Here is a 13824-nt window from a genome sequence, read left to right as displayed (position 1 = left end):
TTGCTTTGTCTCTTTGCTACATTCCCTGCTTCTCAGACCAGAACGGGCTCCTCAAACCGTCTGCAATTAACATCCACACAAAAGTACAATATTACTAGTGGCAGTTTCTTCCAATGCCCCCTCCCACCAAAAATGCCGTGGGTGGTATAATACAAGATCTAGGCTGTCAGTTTGCATTTCTTAGTGCAGAAAGTATTGCTCTGATCTGCAGAGATCTTTCCTATTCTAATTCATTCAAGAGGGTTCTGGAAGCTTCTCTGTGTGAAAGAAACAAGCAGAAGGTTCATGATGTTTGGGTTATTTCTTACGAGAAGCTGAGTACAGCTGGCTTAAACTGGTTCTCTTATCTCTTCTTTCAAGGCCATGAAAGTAAGGCTAGAAGGAGCCTGGGCTTCACTTTCTGTCTCTCTTTCTTTCTGGTGTGGTGTTCTGTATATAGTGTTAAGGTTTATAGACTTATTTTAAGTTATTGTAAGTTTAAGTTAAGTCTGCTGCAACTAGATTTCTTATGGACAGCACCAATCCTGAATGTATTGGATTTGTGACCATTATGCTCATTTGCCTTCAGTAGCAGTGAATCTCTGCTGGATGAAAAACAATTGCCTCTGGTCTATTTTTTGGGAACCCTGCAACGTTTTTAAGTTTTTACTCTGCTAACTATACACTGGAGTTCTGCTCTGGATCAACACTGAGTTGAATTTCATGGCTCAGGCAACTCCCATTTTTGGCGCAACCGACATGTGTGCGATCATGCACAGACGCACAGCGTCAAACCAGGAAGTGATCTGGAAAAGTCATAAAGATATCACCAAAATGTTTGACCTCAAATTCATGGCATCCATTTTTGTCTCTGGGATTAGTATGTATTTCATTTTTAAAAAAATTCAGATATTTCTGTATTCTCTTTCTCAACCAAGCTCCTCAGCAGAATACATAACAATTGCAAAAAATAAAATAAAAATTACAGTGTATAAAAATCACTTAAAACATAAAGATAAAGGGACCCCTGACCATTAGGTCCAGTCATGACCAACTCTGTGGTTGCGGTGCTCAACTCACTTTACTGGCCAAGGGAGCCGGCGTACAGCTTCCGGGTCATGTGGCCAGCATGACTAAGCCGCTTCTGGCGAACCAGAGCAGCGCACGGAAATGCTGTTTACCTTCCCGCCAGAGCAGTACCTTCTTATCTACTTGCACTTTGACGTGCTTTCGAACTGCTAGGTTGGCAGGAGCAGGGACCAAGCAACGGGAGCTCACCCCGTCGCGGGGATTCGAACCGCCGACCTTCTGATTGGCAGTCCTAGACTCTGTGGTTTAACCCACAGCACCACCCGCGTCCCAAACATAACTAAACAAAAAAACAGAAAGCACTGAGACCTGACAAGGCTGGCTAGCTGATCCTTTTATATTTCTATTCCTCTTTACAGAAGATCATCCAGATTCTTTCTTTCTCGGCCGTGGGACATTTAGATCTGACCTTAGCCACGTTGCAGGAATTTGGAGCTGGGATGGGTCTGAAAATTAAGATGTCCTCTATCATCAGCCGCTACAAGGTAACGGAAGAGAGACTCCTCTCCTGGGTTAAACGTCGCGGGTTTAAGAACTGCCTTACAAGAAAGGAGATTCCGGTTAAACACCAGGAAGAACTTTCTGTCAGTAATTGCGGTTCAACAGGGGAACGGTCTCCCTTGGGAGCTGGTGGACTCCCCTTTCTTGGAGGTTTTTAAGCAGAGATTGGATGGCCATCTGTCATGGATGCTTTCGCTGAGATTCCTGCATTGCAGGGGGTTAGACTAGATCAGGCAAACTTGGCCCTCCAGATGTTTTGGGACTACAACTCCCATCATCCCTGACCACTGGTGCTGTTAGCTAGGGATAATCGTGGTACCTCGGGTTAAGTACTTAATTCGTTCCAGAGGTCCATTCTTAACTTGAAACTGTTCTTAACCTGAAGCACCACTTTAGCTAATGGGGCCTCCTGCTGCCACCGCGCCGCAGGAGCACGATTTCTGTTCTCATCCTGAAGCAAAGTTCTTAACCCAAGGTACTATTTCTGGGTTAGCGGAGTCTGCAACCTGAAGCGTATGTAACCCGAGGTACCACTGTAATAATAAAATTTTATTTAGATCCCGCCCTCCCCAGCCGAAGCCGGGCTCAGAGCGGCTGACAACAATAAAAGTAACACAGTTTACATAAAATCACAATCAATTGAAATGCATTCTAAAATCAATTCATTCTAAAATCAATTCAAAATCAAATTAATGGCAACCATTGGACTAGAGTTCTATGAGGATTGCAGAAGGAGGGGGTCAGGCTGTGCCTTGGCCAAAGGCCTGGTGGAACAGCTCCATCTTGCAGGCCCTGCGGAAAGATGTCAAGTCCCCTAGGGCCCTTGTCTCTTGGGACAGCACGTTCCACCAAATCGGGGCCACAGCCGAAAAAGCCCTGGCTCTGGTTGAGGCCAGCCTAACCTCCCTGTGGCCTGGGACCTCCAAGATGTTTTTGTCTGAAGACCGTAAGGTCCTCTGTGGGGCATACCAGGAGAGGCGGTCCCGTAGGTCCAAGGGTCCTAGGCCGTATAGGGCTTTAAAGGTTAAAACCAGCACCTTAAACCTGATCCTGTACTCCACCGGGAGCCAGTGCAGTTGGTATAGCACCGGGCGAATGTGATCCCGCTGCGAGGACCCCGTAAGGAGCCTTGCCGCGGCATTCTGCACCCGCTGGAGTTTCTGGGTCAGTCTCAAGGGCAGCTCCACGTAGTTGTAGTCCCAAAACATCTGGAGGGCCGAGTTTGCCTATGCCTGGACTAGATGAGCCTTGGTGGTCCCTTCCCTTCTATGATTCTGACTCCAATCTCTCTATTTCTTGTTCCTTTACTATTATTCTAGGTTTGAGGGCTTTCCCTGCTCTGCAAATCCCTTTTCTCATCTGACATTTCTTTCCGGGCTGCCTTAGAAGACACCACCTTTTTATCTCTGTTCCCTTAAACTGCTTACTCTGCAAGCAGAGTGGAACGCCTCCCAAGAACTCCTCTCTCCCCTGCTGCTTCTTTCAGCTTTCCTCTTTTTAATTCCTCCTCAAGCCCATGGCCTCCCTGTCAGCATTTCTGCTTTATCTCTGCACAGCGCCAGGAGAGACATGAGCTCCCGCTAGCCCAGACCTGGCTTGCTGCCCGTGGAGCATCCTGCATGGACTTACAGGGGCACGGCACCATCTCTGTTTCCTCCTCACACTTCCTCTTTGAAAAACCTCCTTTGGGGTGTCATATGGGACTTGCTGAGGGAGAGGATAAAGTTGCTGTGATGTGTTTACAAGCTCATTTTAGTGAAGGCCATTGCATATTTTGCAGAGATTCATGAGGTCCTTTACCCCTCCCAAATTCAGATGAGTGAGCTTGTGGAAATAATCCTTAAAACAAATTTGTGGGGTTTTTTTAAGAAAAGAGGAGATCAGTTAGTGTGTGTGTGTGTGTGTGTGAGAGAGAGAGAGAGAGAGAGAGAGAGAGAGAGAGAGAGAGCTAGCTCCCAAATTCAGATCAGATGAGTGATCTTGTGGAAATAATCCTTAAAATAAATTCATGATGTTGCTGTTGTTTTTAAAAAAGAGATCAGTTATTCTCTCTCTCTCTCTCTCTCTCTCTCTGTGTGTGTGTGTGTGTGTGAGAGAGAGAGAGAGAGAGAGAGAGAGGGAGGGAGGGGGAGAGAGAGGGAGGGAGAGAACAAACGGAATAAGTACCGTAATTAAAGGTTGATAAAGTGGCTCCTTGTCAGTATTACTGCTGCCGTGCCGAACAGGAAGCAATAGGATCTGTAAGGAGGAAGCTACTAATTAAAGGTACAATAGCTCGGGGGGGGGGACATTTGCCAGTTTGCATCGAGAAAGCTGGTGCTTCAGTTCTTTGTTGGCTGGAAGAACAATAGCCGCAAATCAGGTTGGCAAAAAATAAAGGAGGACAGGGCTGAAAACACTGGGTGGCAAGAATCTGGCAACGGTGTGGTCTAGATTCTCTGCAAAAAGTGAAAACAAGGCTTGTGATTTCAGGTTTAAAGTTAAACATAGAATCATAGAATCATAGAGTTGGAAGAGACCACAAGGGCCATCGAGTCCAACCCCCTGCCAAGCAGGAAACACCATCAGAGCACTCCTGACATATGGTTGTCAAGCCTCTGCTCCAAAGAAGGAGACTCCACCACACTCCTTGGCAGCAAATTCCACTGTCAAACAGGTCTTACTGTCAGGAAGTTCTTCCTAATGTTTAGGTGGAATCTTCTTTCTTGTAGTTTGGATCCATTGCTCTGTGTCCGCTTCTCTGGAGCAGCAGAAAACAACCTTTCTCCCTCCTCTGTGTGACATCCTTTTATATATTTGAACATGGCTATCATATCACCCCTTAACCTCCTCTTCTCCAGGCTAAACATGCCCAGCTCCCTTAGCCGTTCCTCATAAGGCATCGTTTCCAGGCCTTTGACCATTTTGGTTGCCCTCCTCTGGACACGTTCCAGTTTGTCAGTGTCCTTCTTGAACTGTGGTGCCCAGAACTGGACACAGTACTCCAGGTGAGGTCTGACCAGAGCAGAATACAGTGGCACTATTACTTCCCTTGATCTAGATGCTATACTCCTATTGATGCAGCCCAGAAACAGCTCATGCAGAGGCAGCCAAAATGGGACAAGAAGCACCCATGCCCTGTAACTTTCTCTGTTGCTCAGGACTACCAGCAGGGCAGACGGGGTCACGTCCACCAAACGCTGATGCTCACCTACGGCAAGGTGGCTCTCCAAGCCCCTAAGGAGCTCCTCCTGTCCAGGGCGGAGGCCGACATAATGAAGAATGTCCTCTGCTATTACAGGAAGAGCTGCCAGGCAAGTGCTTTAAAAGAGAGGGTGGTCTTTGCCACAGAGCTGGTTCCAGAGGGTGGCAAAGTTCAATGGGCCTTAGTCAAAGACCCATCATGTGCCAGCACTAAGAGGTCCTTCGAAACCTTCATTGTAGGTCTTTGTGGAGGGCAGGGTGGAAAGGTGACCCAAAAACCTATGTCCTTTTAAATGTGTTTGTGAGAAGGGGTTTATTGGTTTATTTGTGCATATTATTGTTTTCGTTGTGTATTTTGGCTTCTCGTTTTGTATTTTTAAGTTGTGAAGTGCCCTGTGAACTTCAGGTGAAGGAGGGTATACAAATTTTAATAATAGTAATAGTAATAATAGAAGAAGATGATAATGGGCTGACTGTTGTGCTGTGTTTGTTATTTGGCAATTTGTCCAGGCAATTTGTCCATTTCATTTGTCCAGGTTTTGGGCGTCAGCATTGAGAACAAGGTGAGCAACGAATTATCTGACTTGGAGTCTTGAACAGGTAAAGGGCCCCTGGACAGTTAAGTCCAGTCAAAGGCAACTATGGGGTTGCGGTGCTCATCTCGCTTTCAGGCCGAGGGAGCTGGCATTTGCCCACAGACAGCATGACTAAACTGCTTCTGGTGCAACGGGACACCGTGACAGAAACCAGAGCACATGGAAATGCCGTTTACCTTCCCACTACAGTGGTACCTATTTATCTACTTGCACTGGCCTGCTTCGAACTGCTAGTTTGTAGGAGCAGGGACAGAGCAACGGGAGCTCACCCCGTCGCGGGGATTCAAACCGCCAGCCTTCTGATCAGCAAGCCCAAGAGGCTTAGTGGTCTAGACCACAGCGCCACCCACGCCACCTAGCCCAACACCCCGTTCTCACTGTGGCCAACCAGCTGCCCCCAATGGAAAACTTAAAAGCAGCACTAGAGCTCTCTCCCCTTTGTGCAAATTCACCCAAATTTTATTGAAAATTCCTCCATATATAAACATTTTTGCATACTGTATCCGTTTCTGCAGAGCAATGTTTCCTAATATAATAGTTTGGGGGGGGGGTTTTGCATCTTTTCTTTCGGCAACGCAGGACTCCAATCTCAAGCTGGCCTTTGTTGAGAGCACAACAGATATCTGCCAGGCTATCTGCGAGACCCAAGACTTCCAGAACTTCACCTTAACTTGCAAAAAGGAGCTCCTGGACATCTTGTTGGTGAGGAACCTGACATTCTGCCTGAGGCTATGGCAGCCCCAATCACTCAGAGAGGCCTTTGCATGAAACTTTTTAACAAAGGTGCAGAACCTCTCCTAGGATTGTAAGGGGGTAGGTTTCCTGATGACATCATGGGCTCCCAGCCAATCGGCACTGTGCACAGCCAGCTCCTGCTCCAAATTTGCAGAACGGTATTATTTTCCCAGAGGTCAGCCCCGTAGTGCAAATGTACTTTTGTGGCTAAATGCAGCAGCGGCCATTCAAGATCCACCTTGGTGCTCCTAAAATGTTGCCTCTGTATCCTTCTCTCATGGATTGATTGCCCCTTAGCCTTTCAGGTAAGTTACCGTATTTTTCGCTCCATAAGATGCACTTTTTTCCTCCTAAAAAGTAAGAGGAAATGTCTGTGTGTCTTATGGAGCGAATGCATGGTCCCTGGAGCTGAATTGCCCAGGGGCAAAAAGCAGATCGTGCATTCTTTTTTAGAAAGAGGGAAGGGGATGTTGAAACAAAGCCGCTGAGCAGCTGGTCAGCAAGCGATCGGGGAGGAAGATAAGGGACTCTAGCAATAAAGGAGGCTGTGGCCACAGCACGAACCACAAAAAACATACACCCACTGTTTCATTCAGAATATTTTTTTTCTTGTTTTCCTCCTCTAAAAACTAGGTGCGTCTTATGGTCAGGTGCGTCTTATGGAGCGAAAAATATGGTAATCACTGGCTTAGCAAAGAGTGCTTGATCCTTTATTGGTATCCTTTGGAAACCATAGAGGCCATGGCACGTCAGTGGAGGAAATCTCTCTGCCCCTCAAGGGTTTTCCCCCACCCTCAATTCCTTTTGCCCTTTGCCCATCTTGCGTTCACAGGATTTCATCAAGGAGGAACCGCTGGACTCTCTGAATACTGCACTTCGCCCCCAAGCCATCACTGCCCTGGCATTCCTGAGGTAGGTGTGTTTCTTAGCAGTTTTCCACATAATTTCTTTTCACAGAATCATAGAGTATAAAGGGACCACAAGGGTCCTCTAGTCCAACCCCTTGCAATGTAGGAATCTTTTGCTCAATGCTCGAACCCATGACCCATGAGATTAAAGAGTCTCACGTTCTATCAGTTGAGCTATTCCTCTTTGGATTCTGTCTGGGTTGTTTAAGAGACTTTGGTAACAGCCATCGCTACCTCTTGTGGGAGCAAATGTTCCACAACCAAACTGAGGTCCAGCCTACTATTCTTCAGATGTCCACAAGTCTCTCCTGTGTGACTTATCAGTCCACCTTCCTCCTGCCAGCAAACTGAAGCCATGTTTGGCCATGGAGGAAATTCGCAATCTCCTCGATCAGAGCATCAAAAGTTTGTTTCCTCTTCCTTCCCTGGAGCAGCTGAAAGAGACGGCGGGGGATGCTCTTAAGATCGAGGTAGGTGGCAAAAGTTTATTTCCAGATCTTCTTTTCTCATCCACATGGGGGTTTCCTGGATGCATCTGATTGGCCACTGCCCAGATCATACCAAAGGGCAGGACCAGGGCCAGATTTAGGTTTGATGAGGCCCTAAGCTACTGAAGGTAATGGGTCCCTTGATATGTCCAGCTGTCCTTTGTCAACAACAAATTGTCGCTGTTTTTGTGTGTTGAATATATGCTATATGGTAGTTGATGGACCTAATAGATATCTAAAGCCATTTGCACATGTTTCCATGCAACCAGTCCATGCAGAATGTCGGCACCCTATATATAGAAAGGAGCAAACCAGTGATATTTGAGGGAGCAGGCTAGCAGGCAGGGCCCATTACTTACATCATGGGAGCCTACACAAAACAAAACACTGTTGCTGTATGTAGGTTTTATTTTATATGTTTTTTATCTTATGGAAATGTACATCCAATGGTTTTTTCCTTTAATTTTTTTGGGGGCCCCCAAAAGACTGGGGCTCTGAGCTATGGCTTGTTTAGCTTATATGTAAATCCGGCACTGGGTGGGAGTTCAATTTAGCTCACCTTTTAATACAAGCTTCCCCCAGAGAGAGAGAGAGAGAGAGTCATTCTCACCTCTCCAAATTTCATGGTGCAGTTATTCAACCGAGAATTCACACAAAAATTCGCATACTGTGTATACTGAATGTGGGAAAATGCATTAGATGCGGAAAATCCTCTTCTGCTCATGTCCTGCTTGCAGACTTCCAAGAGGCATCTAGCTGGCCACTATGAGAACAGAATACAGTGGTGCCCCGCAAGACGAATGCCTCGCAAGACGAAAAATTCGCTAGACGAAAGGGTTTTCCGTTTTTCGAAGTGCTTTGCAAAACAAATTTCCCTATGGGCTTGCTTCGCAAGACGCAAACGTCTTGCGGGTTTGCTTCCTTTTTCTGAAAACTGTTAATACCCGGGGAATCCGCGCTCTGCAAGACGAAAAAATTGCAAGACAAAGCAACTCGCGGAACGAATTAATTTCGTCTTGCGAGGCACCACTGTGCTCCCTTTGGTCTGATCCAACAGCCACGTGATCCAGGTTCAATCTCTAGCACCGCCAAGTAGGAACGCAGACCTAGGCTGGATCTACACCGATTGTAAAACGCTGTAAAAACACACACATAATAATAGCTGTCAATGCAATTTCCCATTGACGACGGATTGCTGCACTACAGCACCCTCTGGTGTCACATTTTTATAACGCATTTTTAACGTTAGAACTGACCAGTGTAGACCTACCCCTGCTTGAGATCACACAACTCTGGGACATGATGTTAATGGGCAACTGACAAGCCCTGTCCACAACAGCCGAACAGACAAGAAAATCACTGCTTTTCAATCAACCTGGCATAGTTATATTACGTATGTGGCATTGCTAGAACATGGTTATAGGCAGCGCTTTTTTCCTGGCCCACAGCACAATTTGGAGCACATGAAGTACATATTTTAAATATTATTATTTCCTCCTCCCCGCTTCTGCTTTTGTATAAACCTTGCAGACCAGCACTGCTGCAGATACAATATATCTTTTGAGCTGCGGACAACAGTTCAAGCAATGGAGATTGTTATATCTTATTTTTATGTTTGTTAAGTTTGTGATGATATTAGCATATACACTTTGATAAAGCACTGTGGAGTATTTGGAGATGATTCTTTGACTGTGTGCAATCGTTTTATCTTTGATAGTTTTTTCATTTAAAATTAAAAAATAAAAGTGTGCCACTTACCTCTGCAGCTGCTTATTAGAGCATTTTTTTAAAAAAACCACTGCTGGCAATCCAGTCATGGATCTTCAGACGTCCCAGCTAGCTTGGCCCTCCAAGCTCCCTACTTGCATTATAGGGATGGATGGCAGCTAACAGATTGAGGTTGAATCCTGACAAGACAGAAGTACTGTTTTTGGGGGACAGGGGGCAGGCAGGTGTGGAGGACTCCCTGGTCCTGAATGGGGCAACTGTGCCCCCGAAGGACCAGGTGCACAGCCTGGGAGTCATTCTGGACTCACAGCTGTTCCATGGAGGCACAGGTCAATTCTGTGTCCAGGGCGGCTGTCTACCAGCTCTATCTGGTACACAGGATGAGACCCTATCTGCCTATGGACTGCCTCGCCAGAGTGGTACATGCTCTGGTTATCTCCCGCTTGGACTACTGCAATGCACTCTACGTGGGGCTACCTTTGAAGGTGACCTGGAAACTGCAATTAATCCAGAATGCGGCAGCTAGACTGGGGACTGGGAGCGGCCGCCGGGACCATATAACACCGGTCCTGAGAGATCTGCATTGGCTCCCAGTACATTTCCAAGCACAATAAAAAGTGTTGGTGCTGACCTTTAAAGCCCTAAACGGGCTCGATCCAGTATACCTGAAGGAGTGTCTCCACCCCCATTGTTCTGCCCGGACACTGAGATCCAGCTCCGAGGGCCTTCTGGCGGTTCCCTCATTGCGAGAAGTGAGGTTACAGGAACCAGACAGAGGGCCTTCTTGGTAGTGGCGCCCGCCTTGTGGAACGCCCTCCCATCAGATGTGAAGGAAATAAGCAGCTATCTTCTTTTTAAAAGACATCTGAAGGCAGCCCTGTTTAGGGAAGTTTTTAATATTTAATGCTGTATTGTTTTTAACACTTGATTGGAAGCTGCCCAGAGTGGCTGGGGAAACTCAGCCAGATGGGCGGGGTATAAATAAATTATTATTATTATTATTATTATTATTATTATTATTATTATTATGCTTTCAGTCCCTGTACTCTTGCTCCATGGACGCCCTTAGGAAACTCGTGACAAGCATCGTAGAGGACCACCCAACACCTGAGCTGATGGTCGAGATGTTCCAGGTGAGCCGCAGGAGAAACTCTATTGGTGTTCATTGCTTTGGATTAAGCAACCAATTCAGAGACCTTTTCAGGCAGCTGGAGGTGCTTCAAAGGCCTCCCCCACGACTTCCCTGCCTTCACAGGTGCCCCTGCTCTGCTAAATCCACTCGGGGATGAATTGCCTTTTTTATTTTAGCTTCCAGACCATCTTCCAGGGGAGACTCACCTAGAGAACATTGCAGTCGTCTTGCTGTGGGGTTACCAACGCATACACCTGTCAGTTTGCATTTCTTAGTGCAGAAAGTCTTCATCTGATGTGTAGAGATCCTTCCTATTCTGCTTAATTCAAGAGGGTTCTGGAAGCTTCTCTGTGTGAAAGAAACTTCATGATGTTTGGGTTATTTCTTCAGAGAAGCTGAGTACAGCTGGTTTAAACTGGTTCTCTTATCTCTCTCTGTCGAGGTCATGCTGACTATAATAGTGAGGCCAGAAGGAGCCTGGGCTTCACTTTCTCTATCTCTTTTCCTTCTGGTGTGGCGTTCTGTATATTGTGTTAGGTTTATAGACTTATTATAAGTTATTGTAAGTTTAAGTTAAGTCTGCTGCATACTATGTTTAGCGTTAAGGTTTTAGACTTACAGTGGTACCTCGTGTTACGGACGCAATCTGTTCCGGAGGCCCGTCCGTCATGTGAAATGCCCACAACTTGAAACACTGCATCTGCACAGGCGTGCGGTGTGATTTGGTGCTCCTGCGCATGCGGGAAGCGCAATTTAACACTTCTGCGCATGCGTGAGTGGCAAAACCTGGAAGTAACCCGTTCCAGTAGTTCCAGATTGCCACGGGAAGTAACGCGAAAAGACGCAACATGAAGCGGACACAACACGAGGTATGGCTGTATTATACGTTATTGTAAGTTTAAATTAAGTCTGCTGCAACTAGATTTCTTATGGACAGCGCCAATCCTGAATGTACTGGATTTGTGACCATTATGCTCATTTGCCTTCAGTAGCAGTAAAGCTCTGCTGGTAAAGGTAAAGGGACCCCTGACCATTAGGTCCAGTCGTGGCCAACTCTGGGGTTGCGACGCTCATCTCGCTTTATTGGCCAAGAGAGCCGGCGTACAGCTTCCGGGTCCTGGCGAACCAGAGCAGCGCAAGGAAACACCATTTACCTTCCCGCCGGAACGGTACCTATTTATCTACTTGCACTTTGACGTGCTTTTCAACTGCTAGGTTGGCAGGAGCAGGGACCGAGCAACGGGAGCTCACCCCGTCACAGGGATTTGAACCACCAACCTTGTGATCAGCAAGTCCCAGGCTCTGTGGTTTAACCCACAGCACCACCCGTGTCCCAGTAGCAGTAAAGCTCTGCTGGATGAAATACAATTGCTTCTGATCTATTCTGGGGGGAGCCCTGCAACGTGTTTAAGTTTTTACTCTGCTAACTATATGTTGGAATCTGCTCTGGAACAATATTGAGTAGAATTCCAACGACAACATCACGGTGGCAAGGCCCTGTGTGAGAATAGCCATAGCTAATGTGGTGGACAAAACTGGCACTGTGTTTTTATATTGCAAACTGCCCTGTGATTGTCAGACGAAGGGCAGGATAGGAATTTAACAAAAATAGATTTTCTAATATCAGTTGCATTTGCCTTCCTGCTCCGCCAACAGCTCATAGACCCCTGGTTCACCGTATCGGACTGTAGCAGGGAGAGGGCGCTGCAGGCAAGCTCCCAGACCCTCGCTGCCTTCCAGGAGAACTTTCAGCTCCCCGTGAGTTTCCTTCTCTTCACCTGCTTGCCAGCTGCTCAGTCTGTACATCTCTGCCCACTATCCCAGAAACTCCAGCGGGTGCAGAATGCTGCAGCGAGGCTCCTCACGGGGTCCCTGCCATGGGAGCATATTCACCCAGTGCTTTTCAAGCTGCACTGGCTCCCGGTGGAGTACAGGGTCAGGTTTAAGGTGCTGCTTTTGACCTTTAAAGCCCTTCATGGCCTAGGACCCTCGTACCTACGGGACCGCCTCTCCCGGTATGCCCCACGGAGAGCCTGTAAATAGCAACACCCTAGAGGTCCTGGGCCCTAAGGAACTTAGATTAGCTTCAACCAGAGCCAGGGCCTTTTCAGCACTGGCCCCAGCCTGGTGGAACGCTCTGCCTCATGAGACCAGGGCCCTGCAGGATCTGATTTCTTTCCGCAGGGCCTGTAAGACAGAGTTGTTCCGCATGGCCTTTGGCTTGGAGCCAATTTGATTCCTTCCCCCTCTTTCTTTTTTATTTTTCCTTTCTCCTCCTGTGACGAGGCTGCATTTTAATATTTTAATGTTTCAGTATTTTAATTGTGGTATTTTAATCTTGTTTTTTAAGTTGTATTCATTCAACTTGTTTTTATTATGGCTTGTTAGCCGCCCTGAGCCCGGCCTTGACTGGGGAGGGCGGGGTATAAATAAAATTATTATTATTATTATTATTATTATTATTATTATTATTATTATTTGTAAGCAACACCATTAAAATGCAATCTTAAAAATGACTTAAAACTTACGCTCACAGAAACAAATTGCGAACGGCTCTGAATGTACACATTTTTGTAAGGATTTCTACCCCTCCCCACAAAAAATATAATTTCCCTCTTACTTTGACTGATATGTCCATGTTTGTACACACTCCCCCCTAATGTTTCCATGCTTGTACACGTTATGTGGGCAGAGAATTTCAGTGCAAAATTCAGAGAAGGGTGACTTTTGAAAGTTCACACATTGGTTCGAGAGGGGCAAATCAGGTAGCTTCTCGTTGAAAGTCAATCAGAATCAGATTTCTCCCCAGCCCTGGTCACCATCCATCTCACAAGTGGCGTGGAGGGGGGAGCCCCTGTCAGGAGGTCCTACACACGAGTAGGAGTCCGGAGAGACACATGCTCGACTGGCATGTTCTCTCCCACCTGGTCGTTCGTTTGGGAGCTTCAAAATCTTTCTCCAGCCCAAACATCACAGCAACTGATACCAAGAGGCATCAACACACTTTGTATCAGCAGAGTATAGGCAGTCAGCATTCAGACTCAGTAGCACAGCTTTTCGGCTAAACTACGTTTATTTACATATACCGTATGTTTCGCTCTATAAGACACACTTTCCCCTCCTAAAAAGTAAGGAGAAATGTGCGTGCATGTTATGGAGTGAATGCAGGCTTCGCGGGCTATCCCAGAAGCCAGAACAGCGAGAGGGAGTTCTGCGCAGTGCTCCCTCTCACTGTTCTAGCCTTTGGCTTAGCCGTGTGAAGCCTCCACAGAGCAGTGGGGAGCCTTCATGCCCTGCAGAGGCTTTGCGCAGCTATCCCCGGCTTTTGCGGGAGGTGGGGGAAGGGACAGAGCGCGCTGCTCTGTCCCTTCCCCCACTTCCCAGAAAAGCCCCCAAGAGCCGTGCTCCCTTTAAAGAGCACGCGGCTCTTGCGGGAGGTCGGGGGGAGCCAGGAGGCTTGCTTTCACTGAAACTAGGAGGGCAAG

At 47.0% G+C, this 13824-nt stretch overlaps 1 protein-coding gene across 6 annotated transcripts in view; it reads left to right on the top strand.

Moving 5' to 3' along the window:
• Window positions 1–13824, top strand: part of LOC309339814 (maestro heat-like repeat-containing protein family member 2B) — a 90812-nt gene that overhangs the window by 31519 nt on the left and 45469 nt on the right. For 5 of the 6 annotated variants that reach the window (XR_014155553.1, XR_014155554.1, XM_081858281.1 and 2 more), the window contains exons 20-27: window positions 1428–1553; window positions 4710–4862; window positions 5289–5315; window positions 5928–6050; window positions 6916–6995; window positions 7335–7461; window positions 10245–10340; window positions 11996–12097. Coding sequence is in view for 4 of the 6 variants with exons in the window: in XM_081858281.1 (XP_081714407.1) it covers window positions 1428–1553; window positions 4710–4862; window positions 5289–5315; window positions 5928–6050; window positions 6916–6995; window positions 7335–7461; window positions 10245–10340; window positions 11996–12097 (834 nt within the window). In the remaining 2 variants the exon portion in view is untranslated. The remainder of the gene's footprint in view (window positions 1–1427; window positions 1554–4709; window positions 4863–5288; window positions 5316–5927; window positions 6051–6915; window positions 6996–7334; window positions 7462–10244; window positions 10341–11995; window positions 12098–13824) is intronic. The other variant, XM_081858282.1, reaches the window with a different exon arrangement.

The sequence above is a fragment of the Podarcis erhardii genome (genome assembly GCF_964252035.2).
Source record: "Podarcis erhardii genome assembly, chromosome: 1".
Classification (NCBI taxonomy): Eukaryota; Metazoa; Chordata; class Lepidosauria; order Squamata; family Lacertidae; genus Podarcis; species Podarcis erhardii.
The sequence above is the reverse complement of the archived record's forward strand: the minus strand, read 5'-3'. Positions and strand labels throughout refer to the sequence as shown.